Genomic DNA, 23,489 nt, shown 5'->3' on the forward strand with positions numbered 1-23,489 from the left:
TCAAAAGAACACTGGGAAAATAGTCAAAATCAACTTTCTCAAAACTCTGGAAATTAAGCAAAGGCTTATAACCATCTGAAGAGTCTTTGTTGAAGAAAAATAGCTAAAACTAGGTAAGAAACTAAGTGGGCTTTGTGGAATTTTAACTTGCTCTAGTCTCATCCTCTTCTGCTGAGCTCTACAGTAGCCTTTAATATAAATTGCCTCGGGGTGCCTGGCTGGCTTTGCTGAAGGAGCATGTGACTCTTGATCTCAGGTTGTGAGTTTGAGCCCCACACTGGGTGTAGAGATTACTTAAATAAACTTTTTAAAAATAATAATAAAATGAGCAATTCAAAACCATGATATAAGACAGAGGGGTTTAGAGCTTCCCAACAAACCACATCCCCAGAAAATTGCTGCTATTCTTACCTATCTGATAAATCTCTGAAAAAGGTCCACTCACAGAATTTTATCTCAGATCTCACTCAGTAAAAAAAAAAAAAACCCTATTCCTAAGAAAATTGTCAAAAACAATCAATGGCAATGGTTTAATGTTGCAGTGATGTAAAGCAGTAACGACAGCTGGGACAAAAAAAGGCTGGCCCAAAAACTTAAAAGGAAAACTGGGGTATGCTATGCAAATAGGGGACTTTGGAAAGCCCAGTGTATTTCCAGGGATGTAGAAGGCCACACATATACCTGTAAGTAAGCTCAAGAAAGACCTGAGGAAGATTTAAGCTCTCACGTCTGGCCAACCTTGAAGTTCTGAGCAAGTAGGAAGTGAGGACTAGGAAAACTTGTAAACTACTGAGCAATGCATTGAACGTGGGCCCCAAGACAAATCCCTGTGCTTTTTAAAAATCTCTCTGACCATTAACGGACCACTAAGTTAATACAGCAGAGACTCCAGTTGCCATACATGCAAAGAATACAGACTGCAGAATTAGTCGAGAAAAACCACTAAACAAAAAAACAGCAAAAACAAAAAACAACAACAAGCCCCTGGAGGAGAAAGGACCCCGATTTCGAGATTGGAATATTGCATTAGTTGTCCAGTTTAAAAAATAAAAAGACACATACATATAACGAGGAGAATATAGCTTACACAAGGAAAAAAAGCAGTCAATAAAAACGATCCCTGAGAAAAACCATGTGTTGAACTTACTAGTCAAAGACTTTAAATCAGCTATTATAAATATATTCTAATAACTAAAAAAATCATACCCAAAGAATTAAAAGTAAGTAAATATATGAGAATATATAAATATATAAATATATTTAGTATATAAATATATATATATATGTATATGAATGTCTTCCCAAACAGAGAATATAAATAAATAGGTAGAAGTTATTAAAAAAAAAAAAGAAGAACTAAGTAGAAATTCTGGAGTTAAAAAAAAGTACAATAACTGAAATAAAATATTCACTAGAAGGGCTAAACAGAAGATATGAGCTGGCAGACATAAAAACTGGTGAACTTGAAAACAGATCAACTGTGAAACCCAGTCTGAGAAACAAAGAAAAAGAAACAAAGAAAAAGAAAAAGCAACCAAGCCTCAGACCTGTAGGACACTATTAAGTGAACTAGCATACGCATATGGCAGTCCTGGAAGAAAAGGAGGGAGAAAAGATCAAAAAGAAAAATGCACAAATAGTGCCCCAAAACATGCCAAATTTGATGACAAATAAGAACTCCAAGGGGAAAAACCATAAAATATCTACACATGGATCCATTACAGTCAAACTATTGAATGCCTAAGACTTTTAAAACAGAATCTTGAAAGCATCAAGAGAAAAATGACCCAACATTAAAAAGAGATCTAAATTAAGATTAAATGTTGACTCCCCATCAGATACCATGGATGGCAGTAGGTAGTGGGATAACATATTTAATGTACTGAAACAAAGGGGATGCAACCAAGAATTTTATGTCCTGCAAAACCATCCTTCAAAAATGAAGGAAAAAATTAAGACACTGCCAGATATTTTTTTTAAACAAAAAATTCATTTCTAGCAGACGTTCTCTGCCAGAAATAGTGATGGGAGTCCTTCACACTCAAATGAAAGGACTCTAGATAAAAACTTGAATCCATATGAAGAAATAAAAAGCACTGGTAAAACTAACTACACAAGTATCTATGAAAACAGTATAAATGTATTTCTATACTTTTCTTTTCCTGATTTACACAACTGTATAAAGTAAGAATTACAAAATGTGCTGAGGGACTTATAGTCTATAACAATATAATTTGTACAGATCTTACAGCAGAAAGGAATGGGCAAGTAGATAGGAATAAAGCTTTTATAAATTAAAAATATATTTCAGTAGAAGAACTCTATAGATACTAAAGTTAAGGAAACTGTGAACACAGAGCCAAAAGGCAGAGACATAAAATAAGTAAATACTTAAGTCAAAGTCCAGAAGGGAAAACATCTAACTAAAAGATGGTCTGGAAAGACAGAACAAGGAATTCAAGAGGAGGTGGGTGGTAATTAAGCTTCACCTCCTGGAAGAGGGAATATCGATATATTTTACTTGAAATTCTTCTCGAAGGAAGATTGTCTCTTCTCCCCATTTTTTAATTTACTTACTTACTTATATACTTATTTACTCATTTGTTTATATCAGTATGAACTCATGTATTGTCATTTCATATCTGAGGTTATAATACAATACTGCAGTATTTAGGTACTCAGATTATTCCAAGTTGACTTTCATGTTCCTTTGATACGCCCCACTCCTTTTGGTTGGTCGGGCATTTCCTTACGTTCTGGTACCACAAGATGTTTCAGGCTCATTCCTTGCCCCAGCCACAGCACCTGGGGCTCCAAGGAACCCTAGAAAATGGTATTTGGAAACCAAGATCTGGGTACTGGATGTGCTTATTACTACTGGGTCTTCTATACTTTTATAAGTTTTGCGTATCTACATATTTGCTTTCTTTACAGCTTTAAAAAGACTCTAATCTTTGTCTCAATTCTGGGACCACTCAAGATCTTATAGAACCTCAAGCTCTCTGCAGTTGCTACTGAGAAGCTATTTTTTAATCTTTCTATTTTCCGATGAGTGTAAATATTAACTTTTCTTCTCAAATGTTATGACCAGCTGCTACCCCTTACTGTTTCTCTACAAAGAAATTTTGTTTGTACTTAATTTTTTTTTTCTTAGAAAGGTGGCATATGACATTCTTCATATGTAATTCACTCCTAATTCCTCTCTGAGTCAAACTGCCCTCATTCATTCATCTGGTTTCTCTGAAAAGATGCTCTTTTTCTTTCTAAACTACTAAGAGGTAGCAAACAAAAGTGTTCTATGTTGTCTTGTGTTTTCAATAAATATTTCTTTACAGACTCCCCACACCCACACACACACACACAAATCTTGTTATTTCTGAAAATGCATGATTAAGAATTCTTTCTCTGACTTAAAGTTCCATCTACTGCTAAAATATAAACACAATGCTTCCTGATTAAATGTGCCGGATTGACCACATGGGAAAGGAAGCACAGTGAACAAGAATTTCAATAAACTTTAGCGAGATCAATTAGATTGAGGATTGTTAACTCATTTAGCAGGGCAAAAGTTTCATTAAAACTAAAGTGCCTGCACAGGGAGAGATGGATGAGAAGTGGGCCACATTGTCCCCATGAGGCCCTCAAGTAGGACCAACAAGCCCTGTGGAGCCAGACAGGCAGGGATGAGACAAAGGGCTCCTGCACAACACACAAAACCCTCAAGATAAATTTTCTTGTTGTGGAAGAGAGCTATACATAAGCGTGACACTATACATAAGAGTGACACTATACATAAAGTCAGAACTGGATGTTATATTTTAAAAAGAAACATAATTAGTTAAGGAAGAGTTCCTACAAATGTGATAGACAAGATTAAAAAAAAAAAAACTTCAGGAAAAGGGGTTATAAATTAAATATAAGGAAATCCTCCAGCAAGGAGAATAAAAAGAAAAAAAGAAATTGGCAAACATGAGAAATTAGAGGATAAGGGACACCTGGGTGGCTCAGTCGGTAAGCAGCTGCCTTTTGTTCAGGTCATGATCCCAGCATCCTGGGATTGAGTCCCGCACTGGGCTCTCTGCTCAGCAGGAAGTCTGCTTCTCCCTCTGCCTGCTGCTCCCCCTGTTTGCGCTCTCTCTCCCTCTCTGAAAAATAAATAAAAATTCTTTTAAAAATTAGGTATTAGAGGATATTAGATATTGGAGGACATCTTATTAGATATTAGAGGATAAATTCTACAGGTCCAATACCTCACCAGACTTTCAAAAAAAAAAAAAAAGAGCAAGAAGAATGAAGGGGAGGAATTTATTAAATAAATAACATGAAGGATTTCCCAGAGTTAAAATACATGAATCCCAAGTTTGATATCATCTCCTAGAAGCCAAAAAAATTAATGAGAACTGTCTCATATTACAGAATTTTTTTTTATGAAATCAGAACAATAGAGATAAAAGAACCTCAAAGCTTATAGAGAGAAAACAGTACACACAGAGATCCACCTTGCACGGAGTTTCTCAACAGCCATACGGGAAGTTAGAAAACGAAATCAATGCCTTCCCAATCTGCAGGAAAATCTTTTTCAACCTAGAAGACTGTACCCAACGAAACCATCTATCAAGTGTGGCAATAAATAGAAATATTTTAAAGTATGCAAGGGTTCGATAAATTTATGTGTCCCACCCTTATTTCCAAAAGTCCTGGCGTGTGCTCTCCGTCATTGCAAGGGAGTACGCCAGCAAAGGAGAGCTGCAGAGAGTCAACATGGTAAAGCCGTCAGAGACAAAACCGAACAAAAGCCACGAAGCAGGCTTAGAGACCCAGTCCGTGTGCGAGGCGGAAGGGATGTCTGATGTGTTCAAACATTTTGAAAACACAATTGCTGCGCATCTGACAGATCCTTTGGAGCATTTGCACAAAATAGCAGCAGGTAAACAGAAAGCTAAGCAAGGAGAAAAAGATGAGGAAATTAACTCCAATTTAAACCAGAAAGTTGTATATCAAAGAAAGCCTAATCATAGTTCACTGTCTGAAGCAATTGTGGGGTGTATTTATATATGAAAATACTGCAAATGCCAGTATTGATTTGATGAACTATTGTGCTATAATCATACCGAGAGGTTATCAGAAGGGCAGAGGGAGACTGTAAGGGAAGGTATTAGAATCCCTTACAACCATACAGAAAGTTAACAATGCCTAAAACTGACACATAAATCAAAGGCTGTATCTATATATAGAAATACATATATATGAAAATATGGAAATAAATACCAGAAGAAGAAGCTACAAGAATTATTTTATTTTATTTTATTTTATTTTTTTATTTGTCCGAGAGAGAGAAAGAGAGTGAGAGCACAAACGGGGAGAGGGGCAGGGAGAGGGAGAAGCAGGTTCCCTGCTGAAAAAGGAGCCCAGGACCCTGGGATCGTGATCTGAGCCAAAGCTGACACTCAAAAAGCTTCAAGAATGTAAAGTGGCTACTTCAGGGGTTCCTGGGTGGCTCAGTCAGTTAAGCATCCAACTCCTGATTTTGGCTCAGGTCACAATCTCAGGGTCATGAGATGGGGCCCCATGATGGGCTCTGCTCTGAGCATGGAGCCTGACTAGGAATCTCTCTCTCTCTCCCTCTGTACCCCTGTCCCCACGCAGTGTGTGTGAGCACATTTTCCCTCCCTCCCTCCCTCTCTCTCTCTCAGATAAATAAATAAAAATGAAGTGGTTGAGTATGGGTGGGGCAGAGGATTGGTATTTTTTAAACAATCCTTTGGGTATCACTTAATTTTCTAAACACATCAAGCAAGGTCAAGATTAAATTCGTCAAGTAACATTTTAGTACTAATGAATTTATCAGACACTGTTTTCTAAAAAGCTTTTGTTGGTGTGAAATCTGAAGACTGTGCATGGTATATACACACACACACATATGAAGAAAGTTTCACTAATTTCTATAATCCACGCTGTTGGCAATATTTCTAGGATGCGGTCCGGGGCCCTGTCCTACCCTGTCCATCCTTACCTTACTCTATGGCCTCTACCATTTTATCCACACCTAGACCTTTAATTACTCTCAGTAAGTGAATGACCCCTAAATTCTAACTCCAGCTCCGACCTAGAATCTAGCCTGACCTTTGTTACTAACTAGCACTGTGACTTACTTTGAGGCAGTCACCTCTCCCCTCCGGCCCTCGGCTGCCTCATCTGTAAAATGAAATGCTCCGACAAAGTGATAGCAGAGGCCTTCAGCACATGGGAGGTGGTGACAACAGAGACACGTTTGTGTGGGCCAAACTGGGGCAAGACCGCCCCGGAAAAGTTGACCTGGAGTGGGAAGAGGGCTCACAGAGCTCTCTAGCTGGCATTCGGGGATAAACATACATATCCCAACATTCTAGAACCTCCAGTTCCCCGTTTAGTCTGAATGCCTGAGCATTTGAAATTGCTGCCCTCTGCTGTACAGAAGTAAGCCTACCAGGGCGGCTACCAGGGCGGCTACCAGGGCGGCTACCAAGGCCTCCAGCAACTACAGCAGGGCCAGGACAGCCCCCCAGGGAGGCAGCTGACTCACAGGAACTTGCTATACTGCGCTCAGAAACTAAGTGAGAAATCAAGCCGTAAAAATCTGCTTAAGCAAATACATTCTGCTCCGGGGCTTCAGATATGACCTCATCGTTCCTGTCAAGTCCTGCTCACTCCAGCCCCCCTGACAGTAGGGCAGATTAAGGTAGAACGCTCGGGGAGGCCAAGGGCTGCTGCCACATTCCAAAGGTCTCCAGACGGCTCCAGAAAGAAGTCCCCCGGCGTGCCACTGTACGGATACAAGGATAGAAGGGTGAGGCAAAAACGGCTCTTTCCAGTAGAAGCTAAGTTAACCAAGTACGACGGGTCTTTGCATTGGATCGCCGTTCAGATACTGTCATCTCTCTGAGAACAGAGCGCCAAGCCCAAGAGTTGGTCTTACAACTTTATTCTCTGCAGGGGTGGAGTTTTCAACTCCCACCTGCAACCCAAGGCACCAATCGATGGTCGTGCCTTTTTCTTTTCAGTCCCCAGAGACAAGTTATCAAGATTCCCATCCCATTTCCCAACAGCTCAATAAACGGGATTGAACAGAATTTAGTGTCCTCGGGGCCCTTCTCTGCCAGGACTGACCAGTGCCAAATGCGGCCTGCCAGATGCACTCACTGCCCCTCAGTTTGTCTTTTATGAACAGTGGACAGAATGTGTGCTGAGAACACAGTACACGGAGGGAGAACTGTATGAGAAAGTTTTCCACTGAAACAATTATGCTTATCTAAATATAGCCCAATTCGACTGTTGATTAGTTATTCCCAGAATTGCTCTGGTATTCCTTGCAAACACACACACACACACACACACACACACACACACACACATTCCTATAAATAAAGAGGAAATGTAGCGTAGGTTCAAGAACATGGACTGATTTGGGGTTGGTGTTGCATAACCTTGTTGTGATTCCCCTTATCTCACACTAACTTGAGCATGGATGGCCCTGGTGACAGCCATCCGGTCCTGGTCATCATTGGGTCTCTCTCTCTCTCTCGTGGTGCTTATGGCCCCTTCCTCCTTCGGGGCTGTGGGCCAAACCAATCTTGTACCAAGTCGCCTTTCACTTGAATTGCTAATTGTGAAGTTCCCTGAAAGCAACTGCGTCCCCTTTGTTGTATCAGCTGTTTCCATTCCTCCTTCTGATGAGCGTAAGACGCAGCACACGACTATGTCATTCCTCTTCTCCTTCAAAAGCTATAGCTGGTGGATATTGCATTTTTCAGAATGCTGTTGGGGTCAGGAGGAGGAGGGCCAGGAAGCAGAGCATAGTAAGTAAAACTCCGGATTTTAGAGTCAGATTGAGTGGGGATTTTAATCCCTACTGTGCCACCTACTAAGCTATTGAGTCACAGGTAAGTTATTTAAACTTTCTCTTTGATCAGTGGATTATTTTTAAATGTATTTTAAAACCTCAAGATACACAGGAGAATGAAATACCTACTTTTCTTCTTGATGTATAAATTCAGAGAGTGAAATGAACAAATCTTAAGGGTTCAGCTTGAATTCTTACAAATATATGCCCATCTATAACCACCACTTGTCAAAATATAGAGCATTTCCAGCACTCAGTAGGCTCCCTGTACTCTTAACTCAATAGATATCCCTTCCATAAATACTCTTCTGACCTTCTTCATCACACTCATTTTGCTAGTTCTTGATCATCATAGGTAAATGGAACAGTGTAGTGTGTACTCTTTGGGTCTGACTTCTCTCTTCCAACATTATTCCTAGGCAATGGGCTTAATTTATGTGTAAATTTTTAAGAACCTACTTAACTATTTTCCAACATGGTGGCACCATAATGGCACCAGCAGTGTAGAAGGGTTCCACATCCTTGCCAACTGTTGTACCAACAGTTCTTCTCATTCTAATAGATGTCATGGGACCCAATTATGGTTTTCATTTCCACTTGCCTAATAACTAATGATGCGCAGCACCTTTTCATGTGCTTGTTTGCTATCAATAATATATCTTAGTGTGGTATCTGTTCAAGCTTTTTATCATTTTTAAAATTAGTCTGTTTTCTTATTATTGAGTTTTGAGAGTTCTTTGTGTATTCTGGGAACAAGTTCTTGCCAGATAAGTGATTTGCAAACCTTCTCTAATGATCTATGGTTTGTGTTTTCATTCTCTGCCTATCAAAGAACACAAGTTCTTAGTTTTAATAAATTTTTCTTTTTCTTCTATGGACTATGCTTTTGGTGCTATAGCTAAGGAATTTTGGTCTAACCAGAGATCACAAGATTTCCTTCTGTTTTCTTCTAGAAGATTCATAGTTTGGGGTGTTATATTTAGGCCTATGATCCATTTTGAGTTGATTTTTATATATAGGACGAAGAATAGATAAAAGTTCACCTTTTTTACTTACGGATACTAATTTTTCCAGGATGATTTATTAAAAAAAGACTATTCTTTCTCCATTGAAATGCCTCAGCACTTCACTGGAAATCAACTGACTATATATGAAGTCTATTTCTAGAGTTTATTCTGTCCTATTGACTATTTGTCTACCTTGTGTCATTACCATACCGTCTTGGTTACTGTAGCTTTAGAGTAAGTCTTAGAATCAGTTATCCGTTCTCCACCTTTTTCTTCCTCTTCAAAATTGTTGAGGCTTTATATTTCCATATATACTTTAAAATCTTCTTGTTCGGGGCACCTGGGTGGCTTAGTGGATTAAGTCTCTGCCTTCAGCTCAGGTCGTGATCTCAAGGTCCTGGGATCGAGTCCCGCATCGGGCTCTCTGCTCAGCAGGGAGCCTGCTTCCCCCTCTCTCTCTGCCTGCCTCTCTGCCTACTTGTGATCTCTTGTCTGTCAAATAAATAAATAAAATCTTATAGAAAGAAAATCTTCTTGTTCATTTCTGCAAACAACAACAACAATAACAAAACGCTGCTGGGATGGACAATGATTGGGATTAAATTGAATCTATGAATCAATTTGAGGAAAATTTACATCTGAACAACACTGAATCTTCTGCCTTCTTGCAGCCTCGGGAGAATTTGAGCCACAACCATCCAGCTAAAGCATTCCATGGATTACTAATCCCTAGAAACTGTAAGAAAATAAATGTGTAGTATGTAGCAATAAAAAATTAATAATAATACAGACACCATTAAATTACACAGAAACAGTTTGATTCTTTCAGGTCTTGTTTTTAAGCTTTGCTAGGTCAGACAGGAATTGCATTTTGTCTAGGCAGGTCCCTTCTTGGTACTCTAATCCAACACCTGGAAATTATGAGGCTTTCCACTCCCGACACTTATTCAGTCTTTCAGACAGTTCTTTCTTCAGCCTCAAGTGTTTTGTTTTTCACCATTCATTTTCTGTTTTTATATTGAAGTAGAGCTGACACACAATATCCCATTTTTAGGTGCACCATTTAGTCATTCAACAATTCAGACAGAAAAAGACAAATGTCACATGATTTTACTTGTATGTGGAATCAAATAGTTTCTTTACACACATATATGCAGTTCATACTCAACTGAGTATTCTAAGGGGTGCTTTTGGAGACCTCCAGCCTTTTCAAGCACCTCTCTCCTCTAGTATGATACCCTAAGAATTCTAGCCACCTTGGCTTCCTCAAACTCCATCCTCTCAACTCAAGGAGACGGCCAAATATTTCCTGGTTCCTCTGTGTTGCGGTGTGACCTAAAAATTCTCTACAGGAAGCAACTCACGACAACCACAGGGCTTATTTCATTTGTGCCATCTTCCAGGGATCACAGACTTTCACTGCCTGATGTCTGATGTCTTCAGTACCACTGTTTCATTTATTTTATCTGGTTTATCAGTTGTTCCAGATGGGAGCAGCAAATCTAGTCTCTGTTTATTCCATCCTCCATTAGAAATGGAAGTTCCAGTAAGTTTCTCTTAAACTCCAGAGAAACAGAACCAAAAGGATGTGGGTATGTAGAAATTTAAGGAATTAACTCCTGTAATTGTGAGGACGGGCTAAGCCTAAAATCTGTAGGGTAGTCCAGCAGGCTGGAGACCCAGGGAAGAGCCAATATTGCAATTCAAGTTCAAAGGCCATCTGTTAAGACAAGAAATCCTTCTTGTCCAAGAGAAGTCAGTCTTTGTTTTACTAATGTCTTCAACTGATTGCACAAGGCCCACCTACACAATGAAGGCTAATCTGCTTTATTCAAAACCCAACAATTTGAATGTTAAACTTACCCAAAAGACCCCCACAGAAACATCCAGAATAATGCCTGACCAAATACCTGGGCACCATGGACCAGCCAAGTTGACACACAAAATTAACCATCACGGTAATATTCTAAACATAAATAATTACAGAGACACCTGGGTGGCTCAGTAGGTTAAGCATCTGCCTTTGATTCAGGTCATGATCTCAGGGTCCTGGGATTGAGCCCCGCATCATCAGGCTCCCTGCTCAGCAGAGAGTCTGCTTCTCCCTCTGCCTCTCCTCCAAACAAACCCCCTCTCTCAAATAAATAAATCTTGAAAAATAAACAATTACATTGATCATTAGGAACCAAGATTTTCAGCTCAGGACAAAAAGAGTCATAAACATAGACCCAAAGAAGTATCTTATTTTTAAAAACTGTAATTAACCAGTATAAACTTGCATCATGTTTTTCTTTTTCAAAACAAACAAGATGTATTTTCAAGCTCAGTCCTCTAAAAAGGCCTAAAACCTCTAGCAGTAAAGATTCCTAGTGTCCAGATTATAGCATCTAAATACCATATTATAAGGAACAAAGCTTCTTGGAGAAATGGCTTCCTTTGACAAGTTGGACTTCTTTCCAGTGCTGGGCACCACTGAGTACCTCTCTCTTGAAAGTGCTTGCAGTCTCATTTGAAGTCTGTAGCAATTATCCACTGCACTAGGTTGAATCACAGACTCTGGGAACATGGAGAGAAGAGTGTGGATACCATGGTTCCCAGAGACTGACTCCTGACGCATTCCCTGACTTCAGTCATCATTTACACTCTCATCTCAGAGGACTGGATCTTTCTAGAACGAGGTCTAAGCCCTGTGGTCCTAGAGTGCAGACTTCATCACACAAGTTTGGATTTAAAAATCTAAATTTCCACTGCAAGGATTTCCCCTAAATAAAGTGAAAAAAGTAAATGTGTCACAATAAATTAGTTAATAAATATATTTTATAAAATATCTAAACTGTATTCAAAACAAATTTTGTCTAGGGTAGGTCTGGAAATGTTCAAGTTGATCCTGAGACATTTTGTCACATAAGATGGCAAAGAAGCTACAAAGGAATACTAGAGTTATGTCAGAAGGGACACAGGAGCCAAATCAGAGGGGTTTACTGGCCAAAACTAATAATGTCTGTAATGGATGGAAACACATCAAACATAGCTTTGAAGACTGCCGGGGCAGAGCGCATTATTCTGGAAACTGGTAAAAGGAAACATTCAAGCATCTATCCTGCTTCTGCTGTCCTAGCTAATCAAACAATTGATGGAAGTGTTTCTTTATAAAGAATGCTTGCTAATAAATACAAAAGAGATAGGAAAATCTCATTTTTCAGACCCTAATGAAATAATGCATCTTGGAACCGGGCCTCAGGAGTTGCTAAGACACCAGATGAAAGGTTGGTGGGGACTCTATGATGGCTGGATCAGGCCTACATTAAGAACGCCATTCGGGGCGCCTTAGTGGCTCAGTCAGTTAAGCATCTGCCTTTGGATCGGGTCATGATCTCAGGGTCCTGGGACCAAGGCCCATGTTGGGCTCCCTGCTCAGCGGGGAGCCTGCTTCCTCCTCTGCTTCTCCCCTCTGTGCTCGCTCTTTCAAATACATAAATAAAAACTTAAAAAAAAAAAATCAACCTTCATTGCACCAAGACACTTACATGCCTTCTAGTCAGATTCAGTAGGAAATACACAGAACCATCTATAAAGTGTTTTTATGGGGAAAAAAGTGAACCTGAATCTGATCAAGCCTCAGATGCAATTAGTCTTCAAGAAATACGGAAAATAGAGGAAACTGTTAACATGGAAATGAAATCCAAAATCTGTAAGACAAGACTGGAAGAATTACCAGTTTTTCCAAATAAATAAGTACATATAGAGAGAGGGAGGACCTGCACAGGTTAAAAAACATTTAAGAGACAGTACAGTCAAGGCAACATGTGGACTTTAAAACCTGATTCAAATGGATATTAAAAAGAAATTTACGTGAACTCGGGGACATTTGAACACTTGCTGGATCTTATTCGATGATTTCTGAGTCCATTCAGGCTGCTGTAACAAAAACACCACAGACTGAGTGACTTCTAAACAGAACTTTATTTCTCCCAGTCCTGGAGGCTGGGAAGCCCAAGATCATGGCACTGGCAGATCTGGTATCTGGTGAACGTCTGCTTCCTGGTTCACAGATGGACGGTCGTCATCTTGTCGTGTCCTCAAATGGTGGAAACAATTAAGGAAGCTCTCTGGGGTCTCTTTTATAAAGACACTGATTCCATTTATGAGGACTCCACCTTCATGACCTCCCAAAGACCCCACCTCCTAATAGCCCACTGAGGGTTAGAGTTCAACGTATGAATGGGGCAGGGTGGGGGTGGGTAACAAAGATTCAGTGCAGGGCAGATGATGTTCAAGAATCATTAATTGTTAAGGTTTTTAAGTTGTTACACACACACACACACACGATTCTATCTTAGATGTATACTGCAGTATTACATCCAACACACAGAACTGATTGGGCACTGGAGGTGCGAATGAAATGAAACAGGATTAGCCAATGTTAACTGTTAGAACAGGTCATTATTATGTTCTCTACTACTGTATATATTTTAAATTTTTAAGTAAAAAAATGAAAAAGAACAGGTCTCTGGATTCAGACTTTGGGTTCAATTTCCAGCTCACCTTTTTACTAGTTTGGACTAGACAATAGAAGTTCACACCTCAGAGGAAGTAATAAGGATTAAATGAGACGATGTAGATAAAGTGCTTCAAGCAATACCTGGCCCATGGTTAAGGGCCCTAAGATACTGGCCACAGTTATCTCTACTTGATACTCATTATGTTATATTCATGAGATTTACTCTCTCTGTCGAATTTCAGACCTTTTAGAAGTATATGAATTAGGAGAAATTTTAAACTTTAAAAAGGAAATTTATCAAGCCTCATTTCTATGTCCTACACACCACCTATGTTACTCCATGTTTTGCAGTGTAAAATATGTACATTATGAGTTCTACACATCATTTTGTAGATGTGTAGAAACAAAACTTGCCCAGTAGAAGAAAATCTGAAAAGGAACACTTCCTGAGAAGTAGAATCACCGAGATGGAAATGAGCGCTTATGTGGAAACAGTGAGTCATGAAACTATAATAATAGACTTTCTGTTCTTACGTTGTCCTTCTAACTTGGTTCAGAACTTTGAAAACACTGTCTATATAAACATATGTGGTGTCACCACTGACTCACTGAACTTTTGGCAAGCCTCTTAGGCCTCTCATCTTTAAGAGAGTGTAACGTAATCCTGAATTCATATATTCTACCAGAGAACTCCTGTTAAACCTCCTGCAGCAAGGCTTTCTCTCAAAGCTCACTACCTTGAATTCACAGTGTATTTGCTTTGTACATCCCTCCAAATTAAGACATTATCATAGGTCACAACTGAGGACACTCCAAGTAACAGCCAAGGTCAGAGATAACAGCATATAAGACTACATCGTCTCCTGCTCCAATACTGCCCTGTCTACATTCCATTGTCTGAAGGTACATCTGTACCCCCCTCCCCCCGACCTCACTATAGCCAATTTCACCTCCAAGTTCTCTTGCAGCTGCACCTAACTGGTTAATGTGACTACCCTTGGTTTATTTATCCTTTGAGCCTTTACAAAAAATACAACTTTTTATCATAAAATTAGTAAGAATGCATCATCCAAAAATTTATGAAATACAGAGGAAAAAGCCACCCATCATGCCATCACCTTACCACATCATTTTCCTTTTTACTTCTCATTCAACCTGAAATTCCTATTTTTAAGCCAAATTCATTAACTTTCTCTTTTTCCCTACACCAGCCTCACTCTAGCTGTAGGAAACGCTATGAATCAGAGGGGATACAATTTAGAACGAGCCCAATTAGGGTGGTTCTTTCTGCAGTCTGAGGTCTTTACAAGATGGACTCAACCCCAGAATGCACGCACCCAGGCCCCCGCCGCCTTCCCTGTGTGTGCTCTCCTCAAGTGAAACGCTCTCCACTCTTCACCTCCCTTGTCTGATTTTTCAAAGCCAGAACACATCCAAACTCCTTTCCCCATCATCCTTGGCTGCTGATTTCTAAACCAAGTCATGATTCTCTCTCCTAGCTGTGCTCTGGAATCATCTAGTGTTTATAAAATTAGCTACTCCGGCTTTCACCAGACTGAGGATCACCATGTCCAGAACTGGGTGCTGGTTTAACTGCTCCAAGAGATCCAGAGACTCCGAAGGATTTAGATACCATTGCGCCAGCAACACCAATCGTGCTGGGCAGGTCTTGCTAGGGCCATCCTCACTCTTACTGCCGTCAGTACCATTGCCTCGGTATTTCAAAGAGTAAAGCTCACATAAGACATACCTGTTTGGTTTCCGGCTCACCCTATTCCTGGCTTCAGGAACACTGGCCTGTTTTCCTCTTATGTATGTTCTCTTTTTTGTAACATCCATGGACCTTTTGGTTGGCCTTCTTAGAGCAGTGGTTCCCCAACTTTGGTGTGCATCAGAATCACCTGGAGGGTTCATGTGAACACAAGTTTCTAGGCCTCACTCAAAAATGTGTGATGCAAGGATCCTGCAAATGTGCATTTCTAACAAGTTTCCGATGACACTGATGTACCCAGGCAGGGGGATACAGTCAGAAAATCACTGTTGCAGGTCTGCTCATTGATCCCACAACCTGGGCAACACCTGGCAGCTTCGATGCTGCTAAGTAGCCCTTCCCCCACAACAACCAGACTCCCTTTAATAATCCATATCTAAGTCACAATACACATCTGACTTCAAGGCAACCAAATCCAATAGATCAGAGCTCAATTATTTGAGCGCTTACTATGAGCAAAACATGGTTTTTCATATTACATGTTAGAATTATTAAGGTACATTTTTTTTGTTAGAACATAAACCTCTGACCCTAATTTGAGAAAGGCATAGTAGCTCTGCTCTCAAAATGACAGGGTTCTTTATTGAGAAGTTCTGCTTTACCGAACTCCAGTTCATAATGATGGCCTTTGCTTAACTTCCACTGAACTTGATTCTTTACATTTTAGTACTAAATTATCTTTGCCTTGTTTAAGTGGGTTCATTTTATCCCCTGAACCAGAATGCAGGCTGTGGAAGAGAGGGCTATGTGTGCCCGCAGGGCCGCACATGTGATCAGCACTCAGCCCCCATTGGCTGACACCCCATCACTTCCCAACATGTCTTTCCTAACTGGGGCTCCCACGAGGGCCATGAAGTGCAAGCAACAGTCTCAGCCAGTAGGAAAACAGACTTCCAAGCCAACAGACTGATGGGTGTTTTAGTCACTCTCTTGGATTATGCATTTTTCCTTGCCTCGTTTTACCTGGATAACAGATCTGACCACACCATGACGAATCATCAAGAGGAAGCACTGCAGACAGCAAGCTGGGGTTAGCAATGAACCCACGCTGTTGCCATTAACAGCCCAAACTTTAGGGGACGGTAGGACTAGAAACTGGAAAATGAAATTCTTGTTGTTCATCTTCCTGTAAATGTCCCTAGTAATTCCTTTATAGATGTCAAAACTGGATCAATTTCAAGAAGCAAGAGAGAAACTGAGGCTCCTGACACATTTAAAGGGTGATTTCAACCAGACTCAAAGAGATTACTGACTCTCATATAAACTCCACCACACTGTTCTCAAATGATTCTAATTCATATTTTTATAACCATTTTACCCAATTCTGTATTTTCCGAATTAGAACGGTTATTTAACAAGGACTCCTGAAGGTGCATCATGCTGCCACCTCATAATTTCACAGCCGCAGGCTCCCAGACACTCCACCCTCACTGGACCCAATGTGCCTGGGCCACCACTCCTCTCCAGCAAAGCCACAACCCCCACTCCACACCACCTGGCCTCCCCTTCCTGGTGTTGGCAGGAGCTTAAAGATGGGGAGTGGGGAAATCGCAGAGGAAGGTCCAGAAAAAGGAGATGAAGCGTACCGTTCAGGTGCTACGACCCTGTGGTTCTGTCCTCATGATCCATTCGGAGCTTGCTCTGATGGGGAACTCAAACCTCACAAGTCTTTTTGAGAAATGGAATGGACAACAACAGCAAACTGGGCTGTTATTGAAATAAAAGAGAAAATATGCTAGACACACTACCTACACCTTAGCACAAAAAATAACTTTAGATAGGTACAAATATCATACTTTTTAAAAAAGTGACCCTTAAAATTTATACTTTTAGAGAAGAAACACCCACCTATAACATTCCATCAGTGAAAGATAAAATTGACTAATTTCTTCTCTAGACATAATTTTTAGAATTTTTCATTTATCCAGATATTAAATGTTATGCTTTGGTCAACACTTAAATGCTATATAAAATGCACTTATAAAACTCAGTATCTTCATGCAAACTCTATTTTTAGACATGGAGTACCCTTACTAATGGCCAACGATCTACGGCACATATTTTAAGGAAACACCCCCCCCACCCCACTCTGTTTTTTCATCCTCTAGATGAACAAAGAAAACCTGAAGTGGGAGTGATTAACTTGCCAGGGGAAATGCCAGAACTTTGCTCTTCTGAATTCCTAAGTGCCACCAAATATTTGGGTGAGAGAATAAACCAATGATACAAAACAAGGTTTCTCAACCTTAACAGTACTGACAGTGTGGGCCAGAGAATTCTTCGCTACGGGAGACTGCCCTCTGCACCACAGGAAGTCTAGGATCATCCCTGGCCTCTCTCGTTACACGTCAGAACACCATCCCACCACCTTGGTTGTGACACTGCCAAATGCCTCTTGCAGGGGCATATCATCTCTGGTTCAGAGCCACTGTTATAAAGTGACAGAAGGCTAATGTCCAAATATAGGGATTCGTTCAAAACCTGTGGGGCCATCATTTCCCTGGAGCGCCAATTTGGTTTCTTATACTATCTCAAAATTTCTCCCAAGTTTCTTATTTCCTAGTGGAATAATTCCCTCAAGGTACAAATGACACTCCAGAGACAAGAAGAAACGTTTATTTTACCATCCAATTATTTTCTTAAAAAAATTTAATTTCTGATAAAATAAAACAAACTTTTAGTACCATAGAAACCTTTCGACACACACAAACAAGGACATATTACTATGTACAACTTCAAAAACAAATGTTTCCAGCTCTAAGTACAATGATGTTGAACACCTTGACTATACCCAAGCTTAGGAAATTTACTGGATGGCCAATGTTTTCCTTGGCTTGGAAAAAAAATCATACAATTAAAAAATATAAATAAGACCTTCAATGAGTTGAGAATCATAAAAATGCCTTCTGAAGCTCAGTCATCTGGATCTTGGGGAGTATGGAGTAGTTGTAAGAGTTCAACAAGAAAGGTGAAACCCTGTGGCTATTCAAACACGAGTACTGCAGGAAAGGTCCTGAGGTTCACAGTTGGTCTATCAAAAATAAAAGCTATTCTTACTGTGGTGAACTTGGTTTCTGGTTCATATACCATTCTTCACCAGCTCATGGACTCCATTCTCATCAATGATTAAAGGTGCATGGAATTCTTTATCTGCCACATAGCTTTCTATTCCCTGAAAGAACAGAGGAAATGAAATGAAACATAGCTAGAAAATTAGTGGGCACTAGTCCTACAAGGCTGGTCTTCGTGACCAGAATGAAGATAGAAAGCACGGATGCCAAAAAGTTGGGTGTAAATGTAGAATCTGAGTCAATAAAAATCTATTTCATATACTTTTTAAACTGGGCTTAATGACCAATTTATAGAATCATAAAACAAACAACAAAGAAAGGAAAATTACTCTAATTATAATTTCTAAAGTTAATATGATGTGAGTCATTCTTCTCATCACCATCACCCAATAGAGTTAACTTTCTAAGCAATGCAGCCGGCTGTCTCTGATGCTGAAATTAAGCAATCTGACAAGGATCTCCAGGAAAAATATTCCATATTAGAAGAGTAACCCCTAAATCTCCCAGTTTTAAAAGTGAGAGTACCAAGTATATGAACAAAATAACCCTTTGAGAGGAAAAATGACCTTGTTTTCAAAAGCCAGACAACCCACAAATACAGAGAACAATCTGATGGTGGCGGGGAGGGGTAAAGGAACAGGCAAAATGGGTGAAGGAACATGGCAGGCAGAGGCTTCTGGGTATGGAATGAGTAAGTCATGGGGACAAAGGGCACAGCACAGAGAATATATACAGTCAGTAACACTGTAATAGCATTGTATGGTGACAGATGGTAGCTACACTCGTGGTTAGCACAGAATGTGTGGACTTGGTGAGTCACTATGTTGTGCACCTGAAATTAACATTGTGGGTCAACTGTATTTCAATTAAAAAAAAAAAAAAAAGAGGTGGCTGATTTATCTAAAACACAAGGTTGATTTTTTTTTTTTCTGAAAGACCATTGCATTTTGATGTGTCAGTGAAATGGATTAAATTACGAAACACTCTATTTGTGGCAACTAACCATTTGTGGGACAGATGCAAAGCCATTAACAGGAATTCTCAAAGAGAAAAATTCAGAACAAATGAACTTCTTTGCTCACTCCCAGGATAAGCAGGGCAGAGGACTGGGAAATAGGCAACTCTACTTAAATATGAAACAGTCTCCAGATCCTATCATTAAAAAAAAGAGGGGAAAAAAGCAAATCAAACTTACCTCTCCAGCATAGGAGATAAGTGGGGAGATTTCACACTGAATTGGTACATCATTGGCATCCTTCAAGCTAAGAAGAAAACAAGCATGTTAAAGGTTTTGCTTCTCATGTTATTGCCAGAATGAAAGTATAGACCATCACTTTCCTCTGAGAAGCTTGCAGATAATCAAATTCTCCCAGTTAGACAAACAGAATAGCCTCTATCATGATGGTCACCAAATTCCCTGCGGATTAAGTAAACATGAATTTGTCATGGTCCAGATGACACTATTTGGGGCAAGTGCCAATAATTACCAGTAGGTCTTCAAAGCACTTCACCTATATTGATATACTTATCTGCTAATGCACATCTCATTTTTTATCATTTCCAACTTTTACTGTGATAGGGGTGGACTATTTATGGAATATAAACTACAGTTCAGGCCCACTGCTAGGTACTGTGAATCCTTCCTATTTCCCGTCAATCCTAGCCCCAACCTTGAGCGTAAGTACTACTACGAACAAATGTTCTAAAACTGCACTGGCCAAAATACACTGGCCACTAGCCACATGTGGTTACTTAAACTTAAATTAATTAGGAATTTTTAAATGAACAAAAATTTTAAAATTCATTTCCTCAGTCATTAAAACCACATTTCAAGTGCTCAGCAACTGCCAAATCAGACAGCATAGCCATAGATTACTTCCTTCCCCATAGCAAGTTCTACTGACAGTACTGTTCTAAAGGTCAGTTATCACCCAATACATATTTTCTATACAACCCACACCTCCTAGATTAGCTGAGCTGATTTATTCAAGGTTTCAAAGTGCTTCTCTGCTACTTTCACCAAAGTCTCTTTTCAAAGAGCTAAGACAGAATGCTACCCAAGCAAAGGCAAGGCCAAAGTCACCATCTGCTCTCTCCAGGCCACATTCTAACATACATGGCCAGTCAATCCTGAGTTTCTAAAAGTCTCTAAGTTTTTAATATAAAAGTCAATAAATAATGTTTTTAATATGCATAAAGGCACTAGACCTCTAGCTTTTTCCACAGGTAGGATATAGAGCACACAAAAGCTAGTCTCAGGGAGCTTGGGTGGCTTAGTCAGTTGAGTGCCCAACTCTTGATTTCAGCTCAGGTCATGAACTCGGGGTCGTGGGATAGAGCCCCGAATTGGGCTCCATGCTGGCTGGGCGTTGAATCCTGCTTAAGATTCTCCATCTCCCTCTGCCCCTCCCCCTCCTGCTCCGCTCTCTCTCTTAAAACAAACAAACAAACAAACAATCAATCAATTAGTCTCTTACAGCCTCAACCCATTGCTCTCCTTTGTTTTACCAAATATGCATCTGAGGCTTTGGTGCAGTCAATAAAATCACAGGGCTTCTGAGCTTAGCAATGCCCAAACTTCTCTAAACAGAACTAGGTAGTTTAAATTCAAGGTGCTCTATATCCTACTCCCACTTACTTATCCCACTACTTTCCACTCAAAACAGACCAGCTGCACACACTTTGGATTATTCCAAGTCACTTGCAACTATGGTCAAAGAAAAATCTGGACTATCCAAATTACAGCCTTCCTCCAAGATCTGGCACAAGCCCGTTCCTCCCTTCACTGTTGTATTTTGTAGTGACTGCTCTCATTTACTTCATAAAAAAAACTTTAATAGATATCTGCCAAGTCGCTGCCCCTTAAATCATTGTAAGTTGATATTTATACCATACATTAACACATAGACAGATACTGCCTGATGTTACTTGGCTTTCATGCATCTAGCCCTCCCAGCAGGCGGTCAGAAAGGACTCATTTCTCTTGTGAAAGCTACTCCAGCACCCAGACACCAGCAGCACGTGCAGGTCCGTGAGCAGACCTACAAACGTCTGTTGGCTGAATGAATAAATGGACTATGGGGGGGCAGACAGGTAACGGACTAACCTGAAGAAGAGACAAATTAAAGATGTGCCACACATCTGCCCAGATATGTGTCAGATTCTAAAAGAGTTCAAGAAATCTGGTCCAGACTCTCTGGGGCAGCTTGGACTCAAATTAAACCAAATGGGAAAAATAAGGACCCGGTCCACTGATAAGATAGTCCAGTCCCACCAGAATCCCTCCCAGATTTGCTGTGCCACGATCAGAAGGTGGATTTGAACCCAAGGAACACAAGGTTGACCTAAAATATAACTTCTTGTCAAGTACCACAAAGATACTGCAAGAAACTAAGAAAGTCACTCTTAATAAACAAAGATGGATACCCAGAAGGAAGACAGAAGCTACTGTCACCAAATGCAAAATCTCAGAAGATATGCAACTTAAACCAATAACATATTATCCCCCAATTCTTTAGCCAAGCGGACTTTCAGTAACTAACTGGTCTGTAAGTGCTGAGATAAAAAATAAAAATAATGTCACTTGGTCAAAACTCAGCATCCTTGCTTCCGCTCTTTGAGAATCATCTCCCAGCTGTTTCTTCCCCCTTTTATACAAAGTACTTCGTTGTCATCTCTCATTTCTCAATAATCTTTTTTTACTCTCGAGGACATCACTTAGAGACAGAAATCGTTCCTGCTGAAATTAAGTCTGCGATCTCATTTGGGGCCAAACTTTGATTTGTTTAATTAGTCTACAGGTGGCTACAATGAAGTGAATGAGGGGGACTGAGGGGATACGGACTAAATAAGAGAAGCCAAACAAGAATGTCTGAAACACTTTGTGTCTTGCCTGAGACAGCCGGATGTTGATTTCAGTTGCATAAAGAAACTATTTCACGTTTGAGGTTAAAAGCATGGTTCAGTGAGAAGGAAATTTGGGGTCAAAAATCCATTTCTCAAATTCTAAAAGCAACTTGCCTCCATATATTAAAATGATGGAAGGGGCAGAAAATAACAAAGCAGTCTGCATCCAGTTCTCACGGCACGAAGGCCCACAGTCACCTATGGCTCCTCTAAGAAACTCCCGCATCTCTAAGTCCACTTCCTTGTCTATAAGACAGGGCCACACCAGGGAAACATTGCTACCCACAAGCATCTTTCTCCATGGGGCAAAAGTGAGTGGCAAAGGTAGGGGGAAAAAAAACCACAGGGATGGAAATGACATCCCTGCTGCTCTACTTCTGAAGTAACTCCCATCTCCAGATCCTTTGCCCTGCACACATTTCCCAAATTATCTCCAAAACTTAAAATTCAAACTAAACTAGTAACTTTTCAAATGTAGCAAGGACATCAAGCTGTCTCTTTAGCTGTAAGGATAATGGTTTTTTCAAACTCTGTCAGCACTGAGGTAAGACAGGATACGGTGCTACTTCTAGCTAAAAATTATCTGCCATTCAGACAAAAAAAGCTTCCCTCTTTGGGAGCAGGATAATGACAGACTAAAACTAACACCAAGAGGGAGCTGTTAGTATGAAAAAACATTAAGAGAACCGTTTCCTCCGTATCAGGAGCCATCAGACATGTCAGAGGCAGTCAGCCTTTCTACTGTGAACATACATCCAACCCAGGACAACGCAGCTTCCGAACGTGAGGCTCCTCTAGCTTCTGCTGGGATCCAAATTTGTTCTCCCTGGCCTGTAGCCTGCCCAACACCCTACCTGTCGCTCGTCAAGCTGTCCCTGCAGACTCAAACGTCCACGGTCAGGTCTTTAGTAAAGCATGCTCCCCACTTCCAGCATGCACCGAGACTCTGAGTTAGTGTCATCCAGACAGACACCTGCCACCAAGGAAGCACAGTCCGCCCCCACCAAAGCTGCGACCATCCACCACCCCCAGACCACCGAGAGGCAGAGCGCTCGACTATGATGCCAGTTAGTACGGAGGGAAGCGCGGCCCCGTCACCATGCACTGCAGGCCAGGCTGGGATATTTACTTGAGATTGACATCAGCTGTGATGGTCTCTGACTTCCCATTTGTAGCACTGCTATGTAGGAACAAATAAGCATTAATGGGAATGGAAAACAAATCAAACAACAGCAATGAAATGGAATTGCAAAATATACTTGACCGCAAAGGCATGTATTTATGGTAAATTATAAACTTGGCAAAGGAAATCTGAAGGGTAAAAACAAACTCAATGGCCAACGATGAAGCACGA

At 40.3% G+C, this 23,489-nt stretch overlaps 1 protein-coding gene across 3 annotated transcripts in view; it reads right to left on the reverse strand.

Moving 5' to 3' along the window:
- Positions 1-17,758: 17,758 nt before the first annotated feature.
- Positions 17,759-23,489, reverse strand: part of UAP1 (UDP-N-acetylglucosamine pyrophosphorylase 1) — a 34,487-nt gene continuing 28,756 nt past the window's right edge. The window contains exons 9-11 of one of the 3 annotated variants that reach the window (XM_032845447.1): positions 23,265-23,312; positions 19,425-19,491; positions 17,759-18,330 (exon numbers count right to left, since the gene is read on the reverse strand). In XM_032845447.1, the coding sequence (XP_032701338.1) occupies positions 18,238-18,330; positions 19,425-19,491; positions 23,265-23,312 (208 nt within the window). In that variant the 3' untranslated portion in view covers positions 17,759-18,237. Of the gene's footprint in view, positions 18,331-19,424; positions 19,492-23,264; positions 23,316-23,489 lie in introns of all 3 variants that reach the window. The other 2 variants (XM_032845446.1, XM_032845448.1) reach the window with 2 other exon arrangements.

Source organism: Lontra canadensis, unplaced genomic scaffold (genome assembly GCF_010015895.1).
Source record: "Lontra canadensis isolate GAN:19392208 unplaced genomic scaffold, GSC_riverotter_1.0 scaffold164, whole genome shotgun sequence".
NCBI classification, from domain to species: Eukaryota; Metazoa; Chordata; class Mammalia; order Carnivora; family Mustelidae; genus Lontra; species Lontra canadensis.